At 45.3% G+C, this 23,815-nt stretch overlaps 1 protein-coding gene across 1 annotated transcript in view; it reads right to left on the bottom strand.

The window, feature by feature from the left end:
- LOC147703652 (uncharacterized) overlaps nucleotides 1-23,815 on the bottom strand; it is a 1,900,603-nt gene that overhangs the window by 1,693,276 nt on the left and 183,512 nt on the right. The window contains exon 3 of the mRNA XM_086929537.1: nucleotides 13,209-13,475. Within this exon, the coding sequence (XP_086785663.1) occupies nucleotides 13,209-13,475 (267 nt within the window). The remainder of the gene's footprint in view (nucleotides 1-13,208; nucleotides 13,476-23,815) is intronic.

A 23,815-nucleotide genomic window follows, 5' to 3' on the forward strand; every position in this document is an offset into this window, starting at 1 on the left:
CACACGATCCCAGCAGTGGTCTGTCTTCTAATGGACTTATTCGAGTGGTGTATAAAACGCACACTGTCCATGCAGTTTATGCAATAGCAGTGAAGCCACATCTCTACGTTAGGCCACATGTGGGAATCACACAGAGGGCTGCTAATGAAGTCGGTTCCAGCGGGCTCCACAGTTGGCATGCACTTAGTTGAAAGTACGGTGCTTATTTCTGTATTAAAAATGAGTTAACACCCCTGAATTCTCAGGCCACCTTTCCAAACTGAGCACAGAACTTTCAAGAAAAGCATTGTTAACGTCTGGTGAAGTCATTTCAGAAGGAGTTTGAGGCCATCTCGAAAGTTTTACATGTATAGTAAGAGAGATTCGAAGGACAAAATATATGTGCCTTTTGTACAAAAACATTACCTTGCATGTAGGGCTCCCAATATTTGATGTATTTGCTGCAGTACACTCTGTCATTGCTTGGAATTTGAGTTTTTGGTAGCTAGAACTCAGAATATTCTCCTGAATATTCTTGGAGGAGAGCCATTGCAGCGAAAGTGAAAGTAATGGCCAGCCAGGAGGAAGAGATAAGAAATGCAGATGGCGGCTGCGCACGTGCACGAGAGCGTGCACGCAAGCTTGAGGCCAAGAAAAGCTTGTAGGTAGCACTTTGAAAAGCCTCTTACTAAAAGTCGAGCAACAGCGCATGCGCTGCTCTATGCTCAACCTAAAAATAGGGGTAGTGCCGGTCACCCACAGTCAGGGCCGGCTCTAGGGCATTGCGATCGGTGCCACCGCACTGGGCGTTGACTTGGGGTGGTGGCGCCCCGTTTGCAAATATATTATGGCTTGAGAACCACCTGGTGCCGCGTTACTTGCCTCCAGCAATTTTCAGACATCAATAAAAATGTCAGGATAACTCAGGTGATTTATGTTCTTCCTGGAAAAGAGAGATGGAGTTTTGTTTAGTGGAAGTTTGGCTCCTCGTAAGGTAGCTCAGAGTTGATATGCCTGCGGTTAAGAATGTGTGCCATGCAGATCACAAAGTGCATATAAGGTTAATAGGTCAATGGGCTACTGCATTTGTCAGAGAGTTCTTTTTGTTACTTGCAGTTTATAAATAAGGCTCCTGTTTGTACTGATTTTTACAAATAAATACAGACAGAAAACATATGTTTCCTGTCTGTATTTATTTTTAAAAACAGAAAAATACTGAAAAAGTTGCTTATTGTGAGAGACTCGTCATGCTCTTTTTCCTGAATTCTAGGCCGGGCAGGCAGACAGCATGGTAAGTTAAACACCAGGATGAGGTTTGCTTAAATACAAGCATATGTTAACACATATATGAAGTATAACAATAAAATTGACCTATGGGTGTAGTGGGTCATTATATTTGGCTGCTTAATTTCCAAAAATGCAACAGGCATTAAAGTCTGAGTCCTTGTTCATCAGATAAATAAATGTGGAAATGCACCATTTTACTACTCCATTTCTTCTCTAAACACAACATAAATGCAGATAAATACCAACAAGATGTCCCAAAACTAAATATGGATAAATACAGACGGAAATGTGAAAAAAATAAATACCATAAAACCGGGAGCCCTATTTATAAATTAAAATCCTAATATAGAAAATTAGCTATTAACTGTCACCAAAGAGGTGCCTGCAAACTGCAAGGTGTATATTAGACCTATATGTTTTTTAGCCCAGCCCCGTCGTTCCTTAACTTAATCTTGCAAAATGGGTTAATTTGGGTAGAAATGAATTATTATTATTATTTTTAAAGAGACCCCCTAACAATTAGTGTTATGTTTTAAATTCTGAATTTGTGCTTTTCTAGACCAAGGACTCCAAAACTATACTGCCTACCAGTATGAATGACATATGACTCCTACATCTTATAATCCTCTGTCTTATATAATATTTCCTATACACTGATTTACACATGTGATTGTCTCTGTTAAATGTGTGTATGATGTATGTAAATCGCTCTGACACCTCCCACTGGTATGAGTGGCGCTATAAAACTAAATGAGTCTGAGAGGCTGGTTATGGAGACTTGAGGGGCACTGTTAAATAGTAGTAGCGAGGGAATAATCTGTGGCAGCGGTTGTCATTGGGGGGTGCCTGCAAACATTGTCGCACAGGGCGCCACCAGTGCTAAAGCCGACCCTGTCCACAGTCATGCACAAAATCATTTCAGTTTACACATGCACATTGCATATTTTATATTCTGTTCAAGGAGAAACCTTTGTCTAAATCGCAGCACCACTCTACATCCAATAGGCAATGCGAGATCTGTTGCCATGACCCAGTGCACCAGTGACCTTTGGTGTTTGCAGATCCTATGTAATGTGCTCTGATTTACCGGGTGGATGGGGCAGGCCTCGAAAAATCTTTAAATTGTTACTAGACCTGCAGGTCTAGTGACTTAAAAAATCTACTCAACCTAATTATGATGCTCTTAACCCATAAACTGATTTAAAATGATGTGTTCCTGGTAAGTTTTTAATTAGCTGGGACACCCTTTTCTTCTTTATCACATATGACAGCGCCTTTAAATGTGCACGTTCAGCATGTCTGCTGTAAAGAAAACTGTTGTTTGGTTTATTAGACTAAACTTTTGCTCCATATATAATACAAATACAGCCACATAGAGAATACACATGACCGCTGACTAAGTCTCAGGTGCAGAAATGTTTCTGATTTCATGCTTAAAAACGGTCACTTTTAAAAATGGGAAATATCCATTACAACGCAGGCGTTACAACGCAATGCCTTTACAACGCAGTTAATACAACGCACGTTCCATTACAACGCATTCCATTACAATGCATGCCATTAAAAGCATATGCCTCACTCACCAGCACCTTCCCTGAGATAAGCACCCGGGGTTGCCAGAATAGTCATTTACGTTGTGATGATACATGCTTTGTAATGGCTTGTATTGTAATAGCATCTGTTGTCATGGAATTGTGTTATAAAATGGCATTGTAAAATGTGTTGTAATAGTTTGCGTTGTAACATAATACATCCTTACTAAATACATAACTAAAGCATGAGGTAGAAGCACACTCCTTTGCGTTAAGCAGATTTTACATTTAAATGCCCACATTGTGTGACAATGTATGGAAATTGACTTTCTGCAAATTTTGTAATCTGCACATCACCAAGTAATGTGTTGTGATTTGTTTTGCTCTTTTGTAAATCTTTGTTTGCATAACACTTCTGAATTACAAAAAAACGTTATTTAAAAATTCCTGATATATTTTGAAATAACTACTATTCATTTACAAGCTGTTTAAATATTGTGTTAGAAAAACAACTGACATTTTACAGCCTTTTGTTTCACAATTATTGTCAGATAACTCACTTGCCAAAAAGCACTAACTATAATAAGAGAAAGAAAAGTAAAAAGAAAATTCCAGGAACAGATAAGCAACAATTAGTAAAAAGAGAAACAGACATTTGACCTCTTGCCCTTGAACAGACAGCAACGGTGTCAAGATAAAAACGAGATTTAAAGGCCTCTTTATTGCTCATTCACTTTCTCACTGAACAAAGCACCTGTTCTTTCCAGTTTAAATTAACTCCCCAGCAAGGTCGAGTAAATGCTCAAAATTGCTCGACCTGATTAAATCTCACTCGACATTGCGAGTGGATTTTTTAAGGCCTGCTGGGGAATTGTTTTGGCACGATTGCATGGTTATCTTTCATTGGTATATGTACGCTAGAATAAGTCCTTTGTGTTCTCGTTAACACGCCTGTGTTTAGTTTGCAGCAAGACTAATTGTGGTACATTTTATTAAAGTAACGCTGCAGTAAAACGCGTGGTAAAATGCACGCAGATATGTCCTTTAATGCCATTATGTATTTCGATGTCAATAAAATTACATTACACTGGAAAGGAGTCCTCATTAGAAGACATAGGCAGGCACTAACAATAAAGTATTAAAAGATTTGTAACTATTCAGTCCATCATACTGAGAGAGCAATTAAATGACTGCTATCTAGAAATGCACTCCCAGTTCTTGATCAGGTAGGTGGTAACACATTACAGTTCCTGATCAGGTAGGTGGTAACACATTAAAAACAAGCATTTGCAATGCATTAGGTCTTGCATTAGGAAAGTTTGAGCTATTGGTATTGTAAATGACAATTTTTTTATTTATGTTTAGTGTTTGAAAATAGCGAAATTAATAGCTTTGTCATTTACAATGCCAATAGTTATAACTTTCGCAAATGTGACACCTATAGCATTTGTAAAGCAATATCAGCCACATGCATCAAGCGATTTTGGAGTCACAAACGGTGCAAATCGCAAAATTCGGCCGGTTGCGATTCCAAAATCACTATTTGGGATGTATCAATGCAAAAGTACAAGAAATCGCTATTTTTTGCGATTTCAGAAAATGCGAGTGCATTTAAGGAATCACATTTTTGCGCTTCCTTAAATGCAATGCATGAATGTTAAAAAAAAATTGCGAATTCGCAAATAGGGGGAGCAAATTAATACGAGGTTGAAACTCGTGTTAATTTGCGAAATCTTACAAAAATTCTCAAAAAAGCATTTTTGAAAGTGTCATGTTACACATGTGGACATGTGTGTGTGAAACTTGCACTTACAAAAACATTTCAAGGGTGCGGGGGGGGGGTCCTTTGGACCCCCCTCAGCACCCTTGAAATGCATTAACAAATTGCGATTCGCAAAATGAAAACCGCAAAATGTTAATGCCTTCGCATCGATTTCTAGGGGCCTTTTGGCCCATAGGAATCAATGGGAAGGTTTTCCTTAATTGCGATTCGCAAAATGTGAATCGCAATTAAGGAAAAATAAGGAATCGCTAAAAAATTTGCGATTTTTTGATGCATTGCCGTTTGCGATTCCTTAAATGTGATTCCTTAATTTTCGCAATTAAGGAATCGCAAACGGCACCAATGATGCATGTACCTGTATGTGTTGTATTTAAGTGACTTACATGTATTGATATTACAAATAAAAATGGCTTTTAATTTTTCTTCAATAATTAATACTTAAATAAAAGTTATTGTAATTTTTAAAGGCAATAGCTTAAACTTTTGTAAATAACTTTTGTGAAGATTATGTTCAGTGTATTTTATTGTGACGAAAATTCAAGAACAGGCGTGGAATATTAACATCTTTTTGTTACATTTGTAATAAACCTTGAAACATTGAGAGAACATATTTGAACCAGGTGTTGTTCAATGGTTGCACAGATTGATGCTGTGGTGGCGCTGAGTGATGTTATGATGGCGAACGAGTGATACTGTGGCGTTCAGTGATGCTGTGGTAGCGCATAGTGATGTTGCGGTGCCCCGGAGTGATGCTGTGGTGGTGCAGAGTGATGCTGTATGCTATGCTATGTTTTGTTTTGCTATCCTATGTTTTGTTTTGTTATGCTATGCTATGTTTTGCTCAATTTATAAAACACAGCGGTCCAAAGCCGTTTCAAAGATATACAATAATAACAAAACAAGCCGTGATAGGCTGCTATATATTTATCCAAGTCCAGCCGGACAAGGAGTTTATTTTCATAACAATAGTTGAATTTGTAAAATCTTAGTACATGAGCAACATTTCGAAAACAGAGAGCACAATCCTGTGCTTTACCTCGGAACAGAGAAAAGAGTAAAGAAATAGGGAATAGTTATGAAAGAAGGAGATATCGCAGGCAAAAGAGAAATGAGCAAGCTGGACACTTTTTAAATCAGTGTTACAAGTGTTTTTCTAGAGTAGTGCATACAGAACTTGGTACACATTGGTTTCACTGTATGACTACTACAAAAGGTCGACGTTTCGATCTCGCGCTCAAGGGTACAATGGGATCATCATCAGGACTGTACAAAATTACTATGCCTGGTAAAAACAATGATGCGCCTGTATGAGGGAGGAACAGGGAAAAGAAAAGGTTTTCAAATTTTTAGAGAAGGGTTCTTATCAAGTTTTTTGAGGAGAGAGAGACATCAGCGTGCGCACAGTGCACACATCTTTATCATTTTCCTCGGAATCGCAGTGAGCATCAACCGGAGACTAGGTTGAGCTGTGTGATGCTTTGCTATCCTATGCTTTGAATTGTTATGTTATGCTGTGTTTTGTTATGCTATGCTATGTTTTGCTATGCTATGCTTTGTTATGCTATGCTATGTTTTGTTATGCTATGCTATGCTATGTTTTGTTGTGTTTTGTATGCTATGTTTTGCTATGCTATTATAAGTTTAGTTTTGCTATGCTATGTTTTGCTGTGTTTTGTTAAGCTATGCTATGTTTTGTTGTGTTTTGCTATGTTTTGTTATGCTATGTGTTGTTGTGTTTTGTTATGCTATGTTTTGTTTTGCTATCCTATGCTTTGTTTTGTTATGCTATGCTATGTTTTGCTATCCAATGCTTTTTTTTGTTATGCTATGCTATGTTTTGTTATGCTATGCTATGTTTTGTTATTATATGCTGGTGAGGGTGTGTGAGTGTGTGTGAGGGTGAGGGGGTGTGAGGGTGAGTGAAGGTGTGTGAGGGTGAGGGAGGGTGTGTGAGGGTGTGTAAGGGTGAGGGTGTGTAAGGGTGAGGGGTGTGAGGGGGTGTGAGAGTGATGGGGATGTGAGGGTGGGTGAGGGGGTGTAAGGGTGAGGGTGTGTGAGGGTTTGAGGGTGAGGGGGTGAGGGTGAGGGAGTGTGAGGGTGACGGGGTGTGAGGGTGTGATGGTGAGGGGGTGTGAGGGTGCGAGGGTGTGGGGGTGAGGGTGAGGGGGTGTGAGGGTGAGGGGTGTGAGGGGGAGGGTCTGGTGTTGTGAGGGTGTGGGGATGTGAGGGGGTGTTAATTGTGAGGGTGAGGTTGTGAGGGTGAGAGTGTGAGGGTGAGGGTGACGGGGGTGAGGGTGATGGGGTGAGGGTGAGGGGGGTGAGGGTGAGAGGGTGTGAGGGTGTGTGAGGGGGTGTGTGAGGGTGAGGGGGTGAGGGGGTGTGAGGGTGAGGGGGTGTAAGGGTGAGGGTGTGAGGGTGAGGGATTGTGAGGGTGAGAGGGTGTGTGAGGGTGAGAGGGTGAGGGGGAACATCTATTACTATGCGGTCTTTACACTGCACTACCATTTTAACGCTGCTTTAACAACGCAAGTCGTTGCCACGACTTGCTCCGGAGGGCGCTCTAGGCTAAGGAATAGTAGATTTGCTATTCCAACACCTTCCCTACTGTACGTAGGCTGGTGTTGGAATAGTAAAACGTACTATTCCTAAGTCCAGCACCCTACAGCGCAAGTCGTGGTAACGACTTGCGTTGTAAAACCAGAGTTGTAATGGTAGTGTGGTGTAAAGACCGTAGTAACGTCATACATCCGAGGGTGAGGGTGTGGGGGTGTGAGGGTGAGGGTGAGGGGGTGCGAGGGTGAAAGGGTGTGTGGGGGTGAGAGGGTGTGTGAAGGTGAGAGGGTGTGTGAGGGTGAGAGGGCGAGTGAGGGTGAGGATGTGTGAGGGTGAGGGTGTGTGAGGGTAAGGGTGAGGGGGTGAGGGGTATGAGGGTGTGTGTGAGGGTGTGAGGGTGAGGGGGTGTGAGGGGGTGTGAGGAGTGTGAGGGTGAGGGGTGTGTGATGGTGAGGGTACGGTGGTGTGAGGGGTGTGAGGGTGAGGGTGGGTGAGGGTGGGTGAGAGGGTGTGTGAGGGTGAGAGGGTGTGTGAGGGTGAAAGGGTGAGTGAGGGTGAGGATGTGTGAGGGTGAGGGGGTGTGAGGGTGTGTGTGAGGGTGTGAGGGTGAGGGGGTGTGAGGGTGTGTGTGAGGGTGTGAGGGTGAGGGGTTGTGGGGGTGTGAGGGGGTGTGAGGGAGTGTGAGGGTGAGGGGGTGTGAGGGTGAGGGCTGTGTGATGGTGAGGGTGTGAGGGGGTGTGAGGGTGAGGTGGTGTGAGGGTGAGGGGTGTGAGGGTGGGTGAGGGTGGGTGAGAGGGTGTGCGAGGGTGAGAGGGTGTGTGAGGGGGTGTGAGGGTGAGGGTGTGAGGGATGGTGAGGAGATTTGAGGGTGAGGGGATGTGAGGGTGTGTGAGGGTGAGTGAGAGTAAGGGTGTGTGGGGGTGAGGGGGTGGGAGGGTGAGGGTGTGTGAGGGTGAGGATGAGGGGGTTTGAGTGTGAGGGAGGTGTGAAGGTGTGTGAGGGTGAGGGTGTGTGAGGGTGAGGAAGAGGGGGTTTGAGCGTGAGGGGGTGTGAGGGTGTGTGAGGGTGAGGGTGTGTAAGGGTGAGAATGAGGGGATGTGAGGGTGAGAGGGTGTGTGAGGGTGAGTGAGGGTGTGTGAGGGTGAGGGGGTGTGAGGGTGAGGGGTGTGAGGGTGAGGATGAGGGGGTGTGAGGGTGAGGGGGTGTGAGAGTGGGGGGTGTGAGGGTGAGGAGGTGTGTGAGGGTGAGGGGGTGTGAGGGTGGGGGGTGTGAGGGGGTGAGGGTGAGTGAGGGTGAGAGGGTTGTGAGGGTGAGGGGTGTGAGGGTTAGTGAGGGTGTGTGAGGGTGTGAGGGTGAGTGAGGGTATGTGAGGGTGAAGGGGTGTGAGGGTGTGTGAGGGGGTGAGGGTGTGAGGGTGAGGGAGTGTGGGGGTGTGTGGAGTTGTGTGGGGGTGTGAGGGTGAGGGGGTGTGAGGGTGAGGGGGTGTGAGGGTGAGGACATGTGTGAGGGTGAGGGTGTGAGGGTGGGTGAGAGGGTGAGGGTGTGAGGGCGGGTGAGAGGGTGAGGGTGTGTGAGGGTGTGGGGGTGTGAGGGTGAGGGGGTGTGAGAGTGAGAAGGTTTGAGGGTGAGGAGGTTGGTGAGGGTGAGGGGGTGAGGGTGAGGAGGTGTGAGGGTGAGTGAGGGTGAGAGAGTTGTGAGGGGGTGAGGGTGAGTGAGGGTGGGTGAGGGTGTGAAGGTGAGTGAGTGTGTGTGAGGGTGAGAGGGTGTGAGGGTGTGTGAGGGTGAGGAGGTGTGAGGCGGATCCCACTGAGCCGCGCCACGCTGTCACAACGAGGCAGCCCACATCAGGCCTCCGTCGGCTGAATGAGTGCAGGAGCCGCAGCGCCCACCCTCCAATCTGCAGCAAGCCCTGGACCCGGAGACTCCACATTGCGGCCGGAGCTGCCTGACGTGTAAGTGATACGAGGCCTGGTGCCCACACCCCCGCTGCTCGCATCATCTGGAGAGATCTACAGAAGCATGGAACATCCACCCCCACCCTGAGACATACATCACCCTGCTGGGATGTCAACACACCACCCGACCCTTTTCCTCGAGATTGGGCCCCCACCGGCCCTGGAACCTTACACACCACCGTGGTGATGCCTATCCACATCAGACCTGTAGAACCATTCTGAGAGTCCCACTCTCAGAGATGTATCCACTTGATACCCGTAGACAAAAATTGCATTCAAGGTATGTTACCACCCGAGACTAGCAACCGAACCCCGAGATATGCACCTCCTTACCAAGATATAACTCCTATTCTAAGATGTGCAACCGCTTCCGAGACCTACCTGCCCCTCATCTCAAGATTTGCAACCCACGCTGCTCCTGCTAGGCTTGGGGGCTGCTCCTGTACTGTGCTACAGAGTAACATAGCACCAGACACCACACAGCATAAGTCTGACTCACTGAGAGTCACTTACTGTCACACTGACCAATGGCTACTACGAAGACAGTGTGTGAGTCTCAGTGAGTTTGTCTGACTCACTTTAATAGGTGATTGTCGTTCGTTCTGCCACAGCGCCCAATCCAATAAGTATTGGCAGTATGGCTTCACAGCCGGGTAACACGCGACCCGATCCTCACCTCCACCGCCGTGAACCTGCTCAGCTGGTTGCGAATTACCTACCGCCCAGTTCGGCCCACGTTTCTACAGGCCAAACAAAGATGACCAAAAGTAAGTAGTGCCCTCGCTGTCAGGATCATTTTGGATCAGTTTGCGTGACCGATAAGCAGACAGTTGCAGGAACACACACTTTTTAAGAGATAGTGGGGGTGTGGCACATACAGCCCTTATCGTAACTGTTCACGGTCCTTGCCTTCTACCACAGCGGCTCAGGGGGGACGATGAGCTGAGCTGGTACAGACCTCGGCTAGTGTCCCGCTTTACAAGTCAGGCATGTCCTTCAATTTCAGCGAGAGACAAAAACACTGAATAGCGCATACTCTGGACACAACGGGTAAATACCCCAAATTAAAGGACTTGGTTTAGGGATCTGGAACATTGGCTGCGTGCCTTACCTAGGTGTTCATAAGTAAATCTGCGAGTGCATCTTATTGCACCGACTTGCTTTGTACCCAGCGGCATTCGTAACTTGTACTTTCAGTCACCAATGTAAACCATGGCGGCCCGGGCCGCCGGAGTGTTTCAGTAGCCCAGAGCACCAGTACCACCAGAAACAGTTGTGTGCCAGGACTGTCTCTATTCGTAGCAGACCGGCGGGACCTGCCTGTTGCCAGGGTGGTGATTTATTTATTTATCTGTTTTCCGTGGTGAATCAGGAGCAGCTATCTGCATTCTGGAAAAATAAATATATGAATAGGTAATTCCTATGATTCTCTAACCAGGGAGGACCTACACTTTTTTCCCTGAAGAAAGTCTGGGACCCTTATGGGCCAAATATTTTCACGGACTGAAACATGTTGGCACTAGGGTCATAGGCTAAACTAAAACACAAGAAAGTCCCTAATTGTCGGAATATGCCCTCCGTCAAGGCGCCCCTTATACTAAAAGGACACAGCTTGACCTGAAACACACTCTTGTAAATCTACCATAGTCCTTAAATTCAACCGGACCACTAATAATATACAAACAACAGTTCAGTTAGGTACTCAAGGTTAAGGTATGATGGCATGCAAACTAAATAATTGAATTACATCAATGCTGTAAAATGATTAGGTGATGAAGTTATGTGAAAACAATTTATCTTTGTAGGTGGAAATTCTCTATTATACGGAAAACATACCTCTAATGGAATAAGAAATAGAGGTTATTACAGATTGTTTATCATTATCCTTCTCGCTCGATGCTCGAGGTATGTAAATATTTAGAGTGGAAACAAGGAAACCCTTGGGTTACCGTATACTAGATAGTTAGAACTTTGAGCAGATTTTTCACGCTGTGAGAACAATAGAGAGGATACCGATTATCCTAAAAATGCCTTGATAATGCTAATAGATTCAAAGGCTTTAGATCCTAGAATGCCGAAACAGTGCGGCCTGTGATCATTGTTTCATACTAATAATAAAATGGTGACTAAATATGGTTGGTAGTATAAATTCTGAAATGTGATAGTAGGGTAACACGAAAGACACCCAAAGGCATCGCATAAATGTGAAATTATGGAGCCGTTCCAATTAGACAAGTCAACAATGAAGTATAGGAATGTAGCTGTTTGTTTTTTATAAAAATGTGTAACACGGTAATTAATTGTTGGTACCACTTGAGGTCTTGTTGTCATAAGTCTTAAACAATGTGTAATTGTGGCATTCTCTTTTTAGTGATTTTAAAAACCGTCCTGAAGAAGGTGTCACTAACCCGTCAAGACACCGAAACGCCGCGTCGACTCTTTGGTTTTTATGATATTGTTTTGTATGATTATGTAATATTAAATGTTATGTGATGTACTGTAATGAGATGATTTTTAATAAATTACTGCTTTTATGACACACAAATATAAGGATCATTTTTGAATGCCACAAGACTTATTATATATTTTTCTGGACCTTGAGTACCTAACTGAACTGTTGTTTGTATATTATTAGTGGTCCGGTTGAATTTAAGGACTATGGTAGATTTACAAGAGTGTGTTTCAGGTCAAGCTGTGTCCTTTTAGTATAAGGGGCGCCTTGACGGAGGGCATATTCCGACAATTAGGGACTTTCTTGTGTTTTAGATTATCTCACCCTGTCCCATATTGGCACATAGGGTATCTCCCTTTCTTTTTCTTGAATACTAGGGTCATAGGACCACTAATCTCCTGACGACCCCTATTGTTAATATTTTACTTTCCCCTACAGTTCCATAATAAGGGAATACCTGGACCTGTAGGAGGAGTTATAATCTTTATACCCTCTGGCCATATTCTTGTAAGAGCTACCTGAAATACGGTCAAGCCCACCCTGACCTTCAGGAGTCAGAGTGAACCCGATGAAGAAGCATGATACTAACTAATAGAGTGTGTGAGGGTTAAAGCAACAAAAGGAATTGCGTCATTCCCCACAATTGAGTGGTGATTCCAGACAGGCCTCTCTCCTTCCCTTTCTCAGTAGTTTTTGGTAGAATGCTTATTGTGTTTATTAGTCTCTATCGGGAGGTTGTATCCCTAACCGGAACCCCTCTCCATCCCTTTGGGGCTCTAGGGAGGTTCTCCTCTGTGTAGCTACGGTGTTGAGATATAAGGCTGAGTCGCCTCACCAGGAAGCACCTATCACACCAACTGTGATCATAAACACAGAGGCCCATTTTGAGAACAATGGTCCGCCTCTAAATGTATCATCATTATCATGCATTATCCGCAACCACCTGGACACACCAGGGGTTCATCTTGTGAATGACTGTAAAGCTTGCATACCAACCAAGTTCGTTTCTCAAAGGAGACATGGCAAAATCAAACTTTGGAAAGAGGTTGTTAGGAATGCAGTGTGTTTAAAACTTGTGAATGGGACTTAAGAGGCCTACGCCCTCCAATTTGTTGCCTGCTCTTTTAAACCCCCAAACACGGTTCCTGGGGTTTTTTCATCACAAATACCCAACACAATAGGCCTATTTGGGGTAATATAGGAGATGGCCGAAGAAGAAGTTCAGTATGATGGCAGACAACTTCGTGATTGCCACCTTAGTCCACAGAAACTGTCACAGTGGGAAAACGGATAGCCTCCGAACTGCAACTAAGAATACAAAAGAAGTTTGTTGCTGTGTATTGAGTTGGTAGTTTGAACTGTTGCAGCCTGTTTACCCCAAAACCTCCCACCTGCTTAGGAGAGATGTCTGGACAACTCATGTTTGTCCAGCTGTGACCCTAGATATCAACTGGCTCCACGTCATGAGAATGACTTTTAACCATTCCTTATTTCTCACTCAAGAACCCTAAGAATGCCGTAATTTATACAGCCATATTTATATGAGGAAAAGTTCAACTGCAAATTTAAATTGACAAGTGCTCTTAAATGAAAAATCAGAGCTATCTGAAAGCCTTGTTTATGACATGGGGCCAGTTGACAGCGAACATCCACCGCTCCTTCCTCACCTGAAGGACTCTTGGCGCCGACCACAACTTGCAGTTCGCCTCTCTTGTGGCCAAAGACTTTCCGTCCTTTTCGGCTAATTTTTCTACCTCTAGCGGTGGTCCCTGTGGTTGGGGATTGCGTTGATCGATTCTCTGTAGATCTTCGGATACCACTTGCACCTTCAGTGACAGCGATCCTTGGTTCTCTTGCTGTGGCCACCACAGTTAAGTTTCGGTCTCGTCTCACAATCCATGGAGTATACTGCTCCCACGGTCTGGCCACAGGCTCTGAAAAAACACAAGTCAGGGTGCACACCATTACACTAGTAACTGATGGGAGGCTACCGGAAATAGGAAAACATGGGTATACAGCTGTATTGGAATCTGTACTGCCTTGGAAATGCACTATGTAGCATAATAATTTATAATAATATAAAAACACAAACCCACTATTCTGGAAAGTAGACATACAGAGTTCAGGGAAGAGATATAGACAATCAGAAAACTGTAACACAATTCAGTGAAACAGGCATATTGAGTGCTGCACTGAAAGTAAGAAAAACTGTGCATTGCATTAATAAATATGAATATAGCAGATCAATGCAAAAGAAAAATTGTCTATACACTGCTGCATTAGAATATAAGAACAAGCATTTGCAATGCAATAGGTCTCGCATTAGGAAAGTTTGAGCTATTGGTATTGTAAATGATAAATATTTTATTTTTGTGTTGGTTTTGAAAATAGCGAAATTAATAGCTTTGTCATTTACAATGCCAATAGTTTTAACTTTCGCAAATGTGACACCTATAGCATTTGTAATGCAATATGTGTTGTATTTACGTGACTTAGATGTATTGATATTACAAATAACAATGGCTTTTAATTTTTTAAAATAATGAATACTTAAATAAAAGTTATTGTAATTTATGATGGCAATAGCTTTAACTTTTGTAAATAACTTTTGTGAAGATTATGTTCAGTGTATTTGATTGTGACAAAAATCCAAGAACAGAATTGAAATATTAACATCTTTTTGTGACATTTGTAATAAAGCTTGAAACATTGAGAGAACTTATTTGATCCAGTTGTTGTTGAACGGTTGCACAGATTGATGCTGTGGTGGCGCAGAGTGATGTTGTCGTGCCCCTGAGTGATTCTGTGGTGATGCGATAGATAGATAGAGTGAGGGTGATAGATAGATAGAGTGAGGGCGATAGATAGATAGAGTGAGGGCGATAGATAGTTAGGTAGATAGAGAGTGAGGGCAATAGATAGTTAGGTAGATAGAGAGTGAGGGCGATAGATAGTTAGGTAGATAGAGAGTGAGGGCTATAGATAGTTAGGTAGATAGAGAGTGAGGGCGATAGATAGTTAGGTAGATAGAGAGTGAGGGCTATAGATAGTTAGGTAGATAGAGAGTGAGGGCGATAGATAGTTAGGTAGATAGAGAGTGAGGGCTATAGATAGTTAGGTAGATAGAGAGTGAGGGCGATAGATAGTTAGGTAGATAGAGAGTGAGGGCTATAGATAGTTAGGTAGATAGAGAGTGAGGGCTATAGATAGTTAGGTAGATAGAGAGTGAGGGCGATAGATAGTTAGGTAGATAGAGAGTGAGGGCGATAGATAGTTAGGGTGATAGAGAGTGAGGGCTTTAGATAGTTAGGTAGATAGAGAGTGAGGGCTTTAGATAGTTAGGTAGATAGAGAGTGAGGGCGATAGATAGTTAGGTAGATAGAGAGTGAGGGCTATAGATAGTTAGGTAGATAGAGAGTGAGGGCGATAGATAGTTAGGTAGATAGAGAGTGAGGGCTATAGATAGTTAGGTAGATAGAGAGTGAGGGCGATAGATAGTTAGGTAGATAGAGAGTGAGGGCGATAGATAGTTAGGGCGATAGAGAGTGAGGGCTATAGATAGTTAGGTAGATAGAGAGTGAGGGCTATAGATAGTTAGGGCGATAGAGAGTGAGGGTGATAGAGAGTGAGGGCGATAGAGAGAGGGCGATAGAGAGTGAGGGCGATAGAGAGTGAGGGCGATAGAGAGTGAGGGCGATAGATAGTCAGGTAGATAGAGAGTGAGGTAGATATAGAGTGAGGGCGATAGAGAGTGAGGGCGATGGGTAGATAGAGAGTGAGGGCTATAGATAGTTAGGTAGATAGAGAGTGAGGGCGATAGAGAGTGAGGGCGATAGAGAGTGAGGGCGATAGAGAGTGAGGGCGATAGATAGATAGAGAGTGAGGGCGATAGATAGATAGATAGATAGATAGATAGATAGATAGATAGATAGATAGATAGATAGATAGATAGATAGATAGATAGAGAGTGAGGGCGATAGATAGAGGGTGAGGGCGATAGATAGAGAGTAAGGGCGATAGATAGAGAGTGAGGGCGATAGATAGAGAGTGAGGGCGATAGATAGAGTGAGGGCGATAGATAGATAGATAGAGTGAGGGCGATAGATAGAGTGAGGGCGATAGATAGATAGAGTGAGGGCGATAGATAGAGTGAGGGCGATAGATAGAGTGAGGGCGATAGATAGATAAAGTGAGGGCGATAGATAGATAGAGTGAGGGCGATAGATAGATAGATAGATAGATAGATAGATAGATAGATAGATAGATAGATAGATAGATAGATAGATAGATAGAGTGAGGGCGATAGATAGAAAGATAGATAGATAGAGGGCTGTGGTGTGTAGATATTCTTGGGAATGGTCGATTTGAATGATTAGTCTTACTCGATTGTAAACCAATAACATTTATTTTTAGGCAATTACATGCAAGATCACTTTTTTCTCAAATGTTTACTTTTCTTATGGGTAATAAATAATGCACGTCTGAACAAAAACTTAAAGCACCAGAGTGATAAGCTATTGTTACAACTCTGACTTCTACCACGCCTGTTGACGACATCATGGAGCTTGTTAACGTAAACCGATGAAATAACCTAGTAATGCTCGTCTACATAAACCGCGGGCACCAGAGTGCTCTCTTTAAGTAAATGTCTTACATCACAAGCCCTCTGTGTGTTCGCTTGCGTGCCGGGCCTAGCATTTCTCTCGGTAGGTGAGTAAACAGAGTGAGAGCTGAGGCACACACCTTGCTGCTAGCTCGAACCAACGCTCGGTATTTCGAGGATGAGGGAAGCTGCGCTGTAAAATTCAGCCACGCGCTTTTTAGCTGATTAATTTACACTTACCGACCTGTGAAAACATAAGCGTGTTTTCAGAAAAACAAACCGTGATGCTATGTGTGTGCGTACACGCGTTTGTGTTCTTCTGTGTCTGCTACTATACAAGAGAAAGTACTTTGGACGTCTGGATGTGTCCGGTTTCTCAGGGAAGAGGGGGAGGACGAGTTAGTGGCGTCATTTAGGGCTCAGTCTGTGGCCCTGTTTAATGTCATGTTGTGGAAGTCTGAGTCAGCGTTATCGGTCCAGCTACTTGATAGGACTGGTACTTTTATCCTGTCTGTATTTGTGCACAAGAGGTAACATGGTGATGAGGACTTGCAACGACAGCACAGTCCTTGTACTAAATGCGTTAAAAAATTATTTGTTAGGGTACGGACAGGGATGGTTTTTAGTCGGTGCTTTCAGTGGGATTAAAAGGGAGGGGGCTCTGAAAGGGCCGTCGTCTGAAAAGCGTAGTTTGGACGGCTTTCCAAGAGGTAACCTTTGTAACGAAGTGCGTACCTTAAACCGTGCCCTAAAATACTGAGCTTGGTACAGCATGTCACGTGACCAGTATTTGGGTGCTTCTCTGAGTTTTTTGCATTCTAGAGGAGAGTAAACAGATTTTAACAAGCACATTAATAAATTGAATTTGCAGTCCCCTCCTCCCAAAACAGTCTTGCACGATTTATTTTCGGGGTGGTTTTATATAGCGTGAAGTCCACTTGAAGGTAGCAGTGATTTAAATGAGCACCAGTTGCATTCCTGACGGACACAGAATGACAGCATGTTTGAGCCTCCCACCAGAGTCGAACCCCGTTTCTTAGCGTGAAAGTTAGCCGCCCTATCCATTACGCCACAGAAGACCAGAACTGCGGTGAACATAGCTGAGCACGCCATGCATGGGCTGCAGGCAGCCGCAGCTACTGCTCGCCCAGGGGATCACTGTATTACTGTGCTAGCACTCAGCCTCTGGTTCGCAGGGCATGTATGTTCTTGCCCAAAGTTCGGCGCCGATGTTGGTGCTTCAGTAAGCATGCAGCTTGTGCGAGAGCTGACTATTAGATTAGTAGGACGGGTAGTGGCACCCAGGATGCCGGAGTCGGCGCTGAGAGTATGACGGGTCTAGTTAAAAAAGCACGCCATGGCCAGCAGCTGCAACGCTGGTGAGCCTATGAGGCAGTGGCGGCTGTCCCTGAGTAGCGCGGAAGCGTCGGACCCGGGTAGAGAGTGGTGGTGCCATCGCAAAAGTGAAAGCGTGGCAGAGCGCGAGAGGAGACGGGCGCGTTCACAGCCCATGTCTCCTAAAGCGCTCGGTCACAGCCATTGTCTGCAATGGGTTTGGAGCTCGCGCACCTCTCCTGTCTTCACTTTGCGAGCTACCCGGCGGACTTCCACCCTTTACGCTGTGCGACACCGGAGAGGAGGGAAAGATGAGAAACAAGAAGAAAAAATAAAACCAGACCTAAAGGGGCGGCGACTCACCGGGACATGGGGCCGAGGAGCAGCTCTCGGAACGGACATAACCAAAAGCGAAAGCGCTCGCACACATTCACAGCAAACAGCCAGCAGCAAAAGCGCGCTCACAAGGACAAATCCGAGACTGAAAAAGCGCGCGTCCGACTCGTGTCCACATATTCAAGTAAGCAAATAGGTTTACTAAAGTATACAAGAGGTGCATCGCTAAGCTCGACCTAAAAAAGAGAAAAAAGAGACCTACATGGTAGACTTGCAGGATATGAAATATGGACCACTTAAAGTGTAATACAGGATTTTGGCTCTTTTTTTCCTTTTAGAAAGTTATCCCGATACATAAAGCAACACAAACCTCTGTACCAAAGTTTCTACAGCAGATAGATTTTGGTAGTATGCATCCCCTTGCATAGTAGGCAATGTGCTGGGAAGATTCCTTGAGGTGCGTGGTTAGGGGAAGTTCCATCATTTTCAGTTCAACTATCTATATACAAATATGGGAATTCCTGAATCCTCCAGTAGATGTCTAAAGAACTAGTTACTTACCTTCGATAACGATGTATCTGGTAGAGACACAGTCTAGCTTCAGATTCCTTAACTTGGAATATCCCCAGGCGTCAGACTGGATCCGGAAAACTTTACTTCCTCACGCCGGGCGGCATATTCCCCCAGCTCTGTGCTGACGTCGTCCACAGAAGTGATGTCAATAGAGGCATATAAGACCCCCCCGCCCCCTGGAGTGCTGACGTCAGTTTTCTGCAGTGCAACTTTTCTGTGCCACAATGCAAGCCACGGTAAAAAGAGAAAGAGTGTAGGAACAGTGTGTCAAAAAGGAGCAAATAACCTTTGAATACAACAATGATAAATCATAGAACGAGAAACAAAACCATGTTGAAAGAGTACTCAAGAGTACTAGGGACACAAGGGAAAAGTGTCAAGAGAGGAATTAAAACCTTCTTTTGTAAAGGGGAGATTGTGTCGGGAGTTCCCGTGTTTCCATACCTGGGAGTGCTTTTCGATAGCAGGGGTACCTGGGGCCCACAAATACGTGCAAAAAGCCTAGCGGTTACAAGAACATCTAGGGCCATCTTAAGTTTTGCTAAAAGGCTGGGACATAGACCCATGAAGGCCATCATCCAGGTTTACAACAGCAAATCCCTTCCCGTGGCTTTGTATGGCGCCTCCCTATGGGGTTATGCACGACTAGAAGAAATCCAGGTAGCCGAAAATAGTTTTTTACGTGCAGTCCTGTCCCTCCCCCAACCCTCCCCGGTTTTCTCCATTCATACAGAACTTGGTTTGGATTACATCCAGGACAAACTGAGACTGGCCCCATTAATATATTGGCTTAAGACCTGGTTAAACCCTGAACTACTGTTAAACCACACGATCATGAGGGATGTGATGAGTTTAGAGTATAGTCACAAGATACCATGGATGGCGTATTTGCACAAATCTTTTAATGAATTAGGACGTCCAGATTTATTCACCTCCCCCTCGTGTATCACAAAGCAGGATGTGAGTTTTATAAAAAAAACAGTTTATGTCTAGGGCATACATGTTGCGAGAAGAAGTCGAATTATCAAAACCATCTGTTCGAATGCATTATTTGTCACTCCAGTCACTTGCAATTGAACCCTATTTATGTTTTGTCACTAATCCGTTCCATAGATTTTTGCTAACAAAATTCAGATTTAACACTATTCATTTTTATTTGGGCCATTTTAATACTTGGATGAAACCTGAGTTAGCTCCCCCCTGCACTTGTGACAATTTTTCTGTTCAGGACAGTTTACATTTTGTTATGTTTTGCGATTTCTTCTCCGACCAAAGGAAAAAATACCTGCTACCAGTCCTAAGAGAAGCGGGCTTCTCCCAGGTGAGACCTGCCATGTTATATTTAAAATCACTGGGTAACATCTGTATTACTTTCGCCATGGCCAATTTCCTTGTGGCAGCAACCAGAGCAAGAAGGGGCATGAATTTGGAAATTTGATGTACATAATGTGTTTCTTATATATTTTAAACGTATCGATTTTCGTCTCATTAACTTGCTCATAAATGAAATTGTTTAATTCCTTTTTAATTGTAAATAATACTGTTTTTATGTACTTCGTATGATTTTAACAAATCGAATAAAGTTAATTTGACTGACTGACTGACTGAGTACTCAAGACATGTAGGGACTGAAGTGAGCGAACCGAGGACACGTCCCACCAAAAGTCCCATCAAAGCAAAGAGCCGTGCACCCCCCTCCCACACATCCCCCCTGACATGAGGCAACAGCAGTGGAAACTAATGGCATGCCCAAGGACAGTTCACAACCACAGGATGGAACTGTATGAACAACAGACTGTAACCACAGGATGGAATTGTAAAGGACCACAAGACTGGAACCACATGATTCACCACACCCCCCACAGTGACCTATGAACTGTAACATAGTCAAATAGAATCTCAACCCAAGCGACTGTGGCATAGACAAGGAGACCCCAAAGAAATGGGGAGAAACAGATGAGGGCAGAGGGAGGGTAGACAAACATGAGAATCTCCACGCTAGAGGAGCTCAGGTGGAGCAGCGTTGAAAAGTACAGAACCTAGCCACTCAAAAACAAGAATGAGTGGAGGGCCAATAGCACACAACAGAATGACACACCCTGCCACAGAGGTAGGTGACGAGAGCACCCCTCAGGAAGACCAAGGCCATCTGTAAGGGGGCGAGGTGGTAGAACCTCACCTGGAAAGGCCCCCGCAGAATAGGGAGGATGGGTGGGCTTTAAGGAATCTGTGGCTAGACTGTCTCTCTACCAGATACATCGTTACTGAAGGTAAGTAACTTGTTCATCTGCTAGAGACATCGGTCTGCGACTGAAACCCACCAAGTTCCAAGAGTACTGATCTGTCAATAACAGTGACTGAGCACGGTTGGAACATCAGTGCCAGCGTGGCTGACATCCGACCTATGGAGCCCTGGAAGGGAGCAGGAACAAGGGAAGGCAAAGGCACCACAATCCGTCAGAGGACGGTACGAGAACACATTCCTCCAGACAGGAACGAAAAGAGACACCACAAAGGGAGTTGTAGAATGGAATAAAGTCCAGAAACTTCTGCAAAAAGCCGTTAACTGAGCACCCGATCCCAAGGATCTGCCAAAGACCAAGTCCCTGAAAAAGGGACAAGATAGTATGCTATCGTCAGAGCATACCCATTGAACATACAGCCATAATTTGAATTAGGAGGGGCAGGTATTACCATGCAGAGATAGGCTGAGTCATGACTACCAGGAGATACACATATATCTGGATGAAGGATACACAGAAGGAGACAAGGGTGTACCATGAGAACCACACTACAGCTAAAATAAAGCCCAAGGAATGGGATTACCAACAGCAGGCATGCGGCGGCAAAGCAAGGCAGGTGCATCACCAGGTAGTCAACATGCCAACTGTACCCGGAGGGAGAAACGGCAAAAGGAAACCGGCAAGCCGAGGACACATCGAATACTCTGTTCCATATGAGAGAGAGAGAAAAGAAGCAAGAGTCCGGGGCAAAACCCCCCAAGACTAGGACAAGGAAAATCTAGTATGCATACTCACTCACTGTATGTATAAATCATGATTTATATATATGCACAAGTTACTTACCTTCGGTAACCATATATCTGAAGGAAACATTAGTAAGTTATAGATTCCTTACCTTAGAATTACCCCCAGGCATCACACTGGATCTGGAAAGATTTTTCGTCAGCAGTACCTCTGAGGGTGGCATCGGTCAGCTCCGCGTTCGTTGTCTGCGTCGTAGTTGCCGGGATGACGTTGCGGCAGCAACTTAGACGCCGCCCTCGCGTGCTGCAGTCAGTTCTGTATACGACTTTCCGCGCCTGAAATGCAGAGCCATGCAAGATACTGACCATTGGTGCACAAAACTAGGGCCCCGAAAGGATGTACTTAACCCAAGAAATCAGTTCGCAGAACGGGGAAGATGGGTGGAGCGGTAATGGATCTCTACCTAACTAATGTTTCTTACAGGGAGGCGCTAGGGGGCGCACAGCGGGATGGCTGTGTGATACCACAGCTCCGCCGGATGATCACGTAAATGAGTGTTTTTCCTGCCTAGGGCCCGTAAAACCGATCGCAGACACCGTAAACGGGAGTGTGAACATCAAGGGCACAACATGGAGGAGCAAAACGTGATGGAAATATGAGCAGACGGTAGTTCACAACGAAAAAGCGGCACTCACCGGACAGCAGCTGCAGTTAAGATGGCGGCCGGCTCCAGCACTCTTCCGGACAAGGGACCGAAGCATTAGTGAGTTCACCGGAGACTGGCGTGAGAGTGGGACCAAGCTGCGAAGCTGAAATTTGGGTGCAGTAAACAGCGCGGATGTTATTGCTGCCGGTGGCGAGGTCGCCCCACATCGCTCGACTGACCAATGGACCGAGCTGTAGCGCAATCAAGATGGCGGCGCCCTGACGGATTTGAGCTTGGAGCTGATGAAGCCGGCGCTGTTTGGCGTACAAATTACACATGAGTGTGGTGACGGCCACCGCTGCTCGGGACCACCGGGGAACACATGTGGCGATTCACTGTCGACGTCTGATGCGTGAGCTGCGGTGCAACTAACGCCAATGCAGGTACGCGCGGAGATGTCTGGGGTCCCTACGGCGCGGCGGAGACGGGTGGTTGCGGATTGGGCTAGCGCAGGATACAGGGCACAGTAAATTACTACCAACACGGTAAGAGCGGCCTGCAGCTCCTCTGCACACCCAAGTCGGCATAAATCAACGAACTTCACGGTAAGTCGGAGGCATAATGGAAGTGATTGCAAGACCGATGACCATTGGCAGAACACTACACTCCTCACGCAACGTTGTTGAGCTACGGGTCTAGGAGAGGATTGTCCGTCGGCTCTTGGGTGAGAACACGACCCGGTCGGTCGGGGCACAAGAAGTACTGTACAGCTCAAGTAGCAAGGTACCGTAGAGCGCGACGGCTAACATTGGGAGCAGTAAGTGGACCCACAGAAGCGCAGTATCCCAGTGAAAGCTGTGCAGTGCGGAAATCGGCGGGAAACCACCCTTTGATAAAACGTACTGACAGTGGCCCCTAAGGCACCGGGGCGCAAGATCCCTGCGCTTATCAGAATCGGCTTTGTGATCAGGGCTAAGCACATAATCGCGTTCTTGTCAGGACTGTGGGCGAACTGCCGCTAACCGCATTAAGTGGGGACTGACATACCATAGTACTCTCCACACCCACCAGCTGCCTATATCACGTTACGGGGTGGCACGGAGACCGGAGGCACAGGAGTCCCAGCCCAAGCGTGCAACACTCGGTCACACGCCACCCGCAGTCAAAACGACGACATCAGACAGTCACCAGATCCTCGCTCCAGGCTGCACAACTGAGGCACTCGCTCCTAGTCGATGATGGGCAAGCCTGATAAGCAGCAGCAGAAAATTTCATTTGAAAGCAAGAAAGCACCTAAACCCACGGAACAGATGGCTGACGGTGATATGCCGACCGACCTGGCGACTAATACCAACATGGAGAAAATACTGCTGGCCATACAGGCGAACCTACAGGACATTAATGGCAAACTGGATAATTTGACATGCAGGATGGATGGCATGTCTGCGAAACTAGAAAAGCATGGTGAAAGGTTGGACACGGCCGAAAATAGGATATCCACTGTGGAGGATGAATCACGTGCTACTTCCACTAAATGCACAGGCATGGAACGCGTCCTGGAGGTGATAAAGGCGAAGGAGGAGGAGTTGGAAGCGTGTTCCAGGCGCAACAATGTGCGCATCACGGGCCTGCCGGAATCGACCAACACCGGCCGCATGGAGATATACATAGAAAAGTTGTGCAAGGATATATTCGGCGAAGAAGCACTCTCTCCGATCTTCATCGTGGAGCGAGCGCACAGATCCCTTGCGCCTCGCCCACTGCCGGGAGCTACACCGCGGCCTATAGTGGCGA

The sequence above is a fragment of the Lissotriton vulgaris genome, chromosome 7 (assembly GCF_964263255.1).
Source record: "Lissotriton vulgaris chromosome 7, aLisVul1.2, whole genome shotgun sequence".
Classification (NCBI taxonomy): Eukaryota; Metazoa; Chordata; class Amphibia; order Caudata; family Salamandridae; genus Lissotriton; species Lissotriton vulgaris.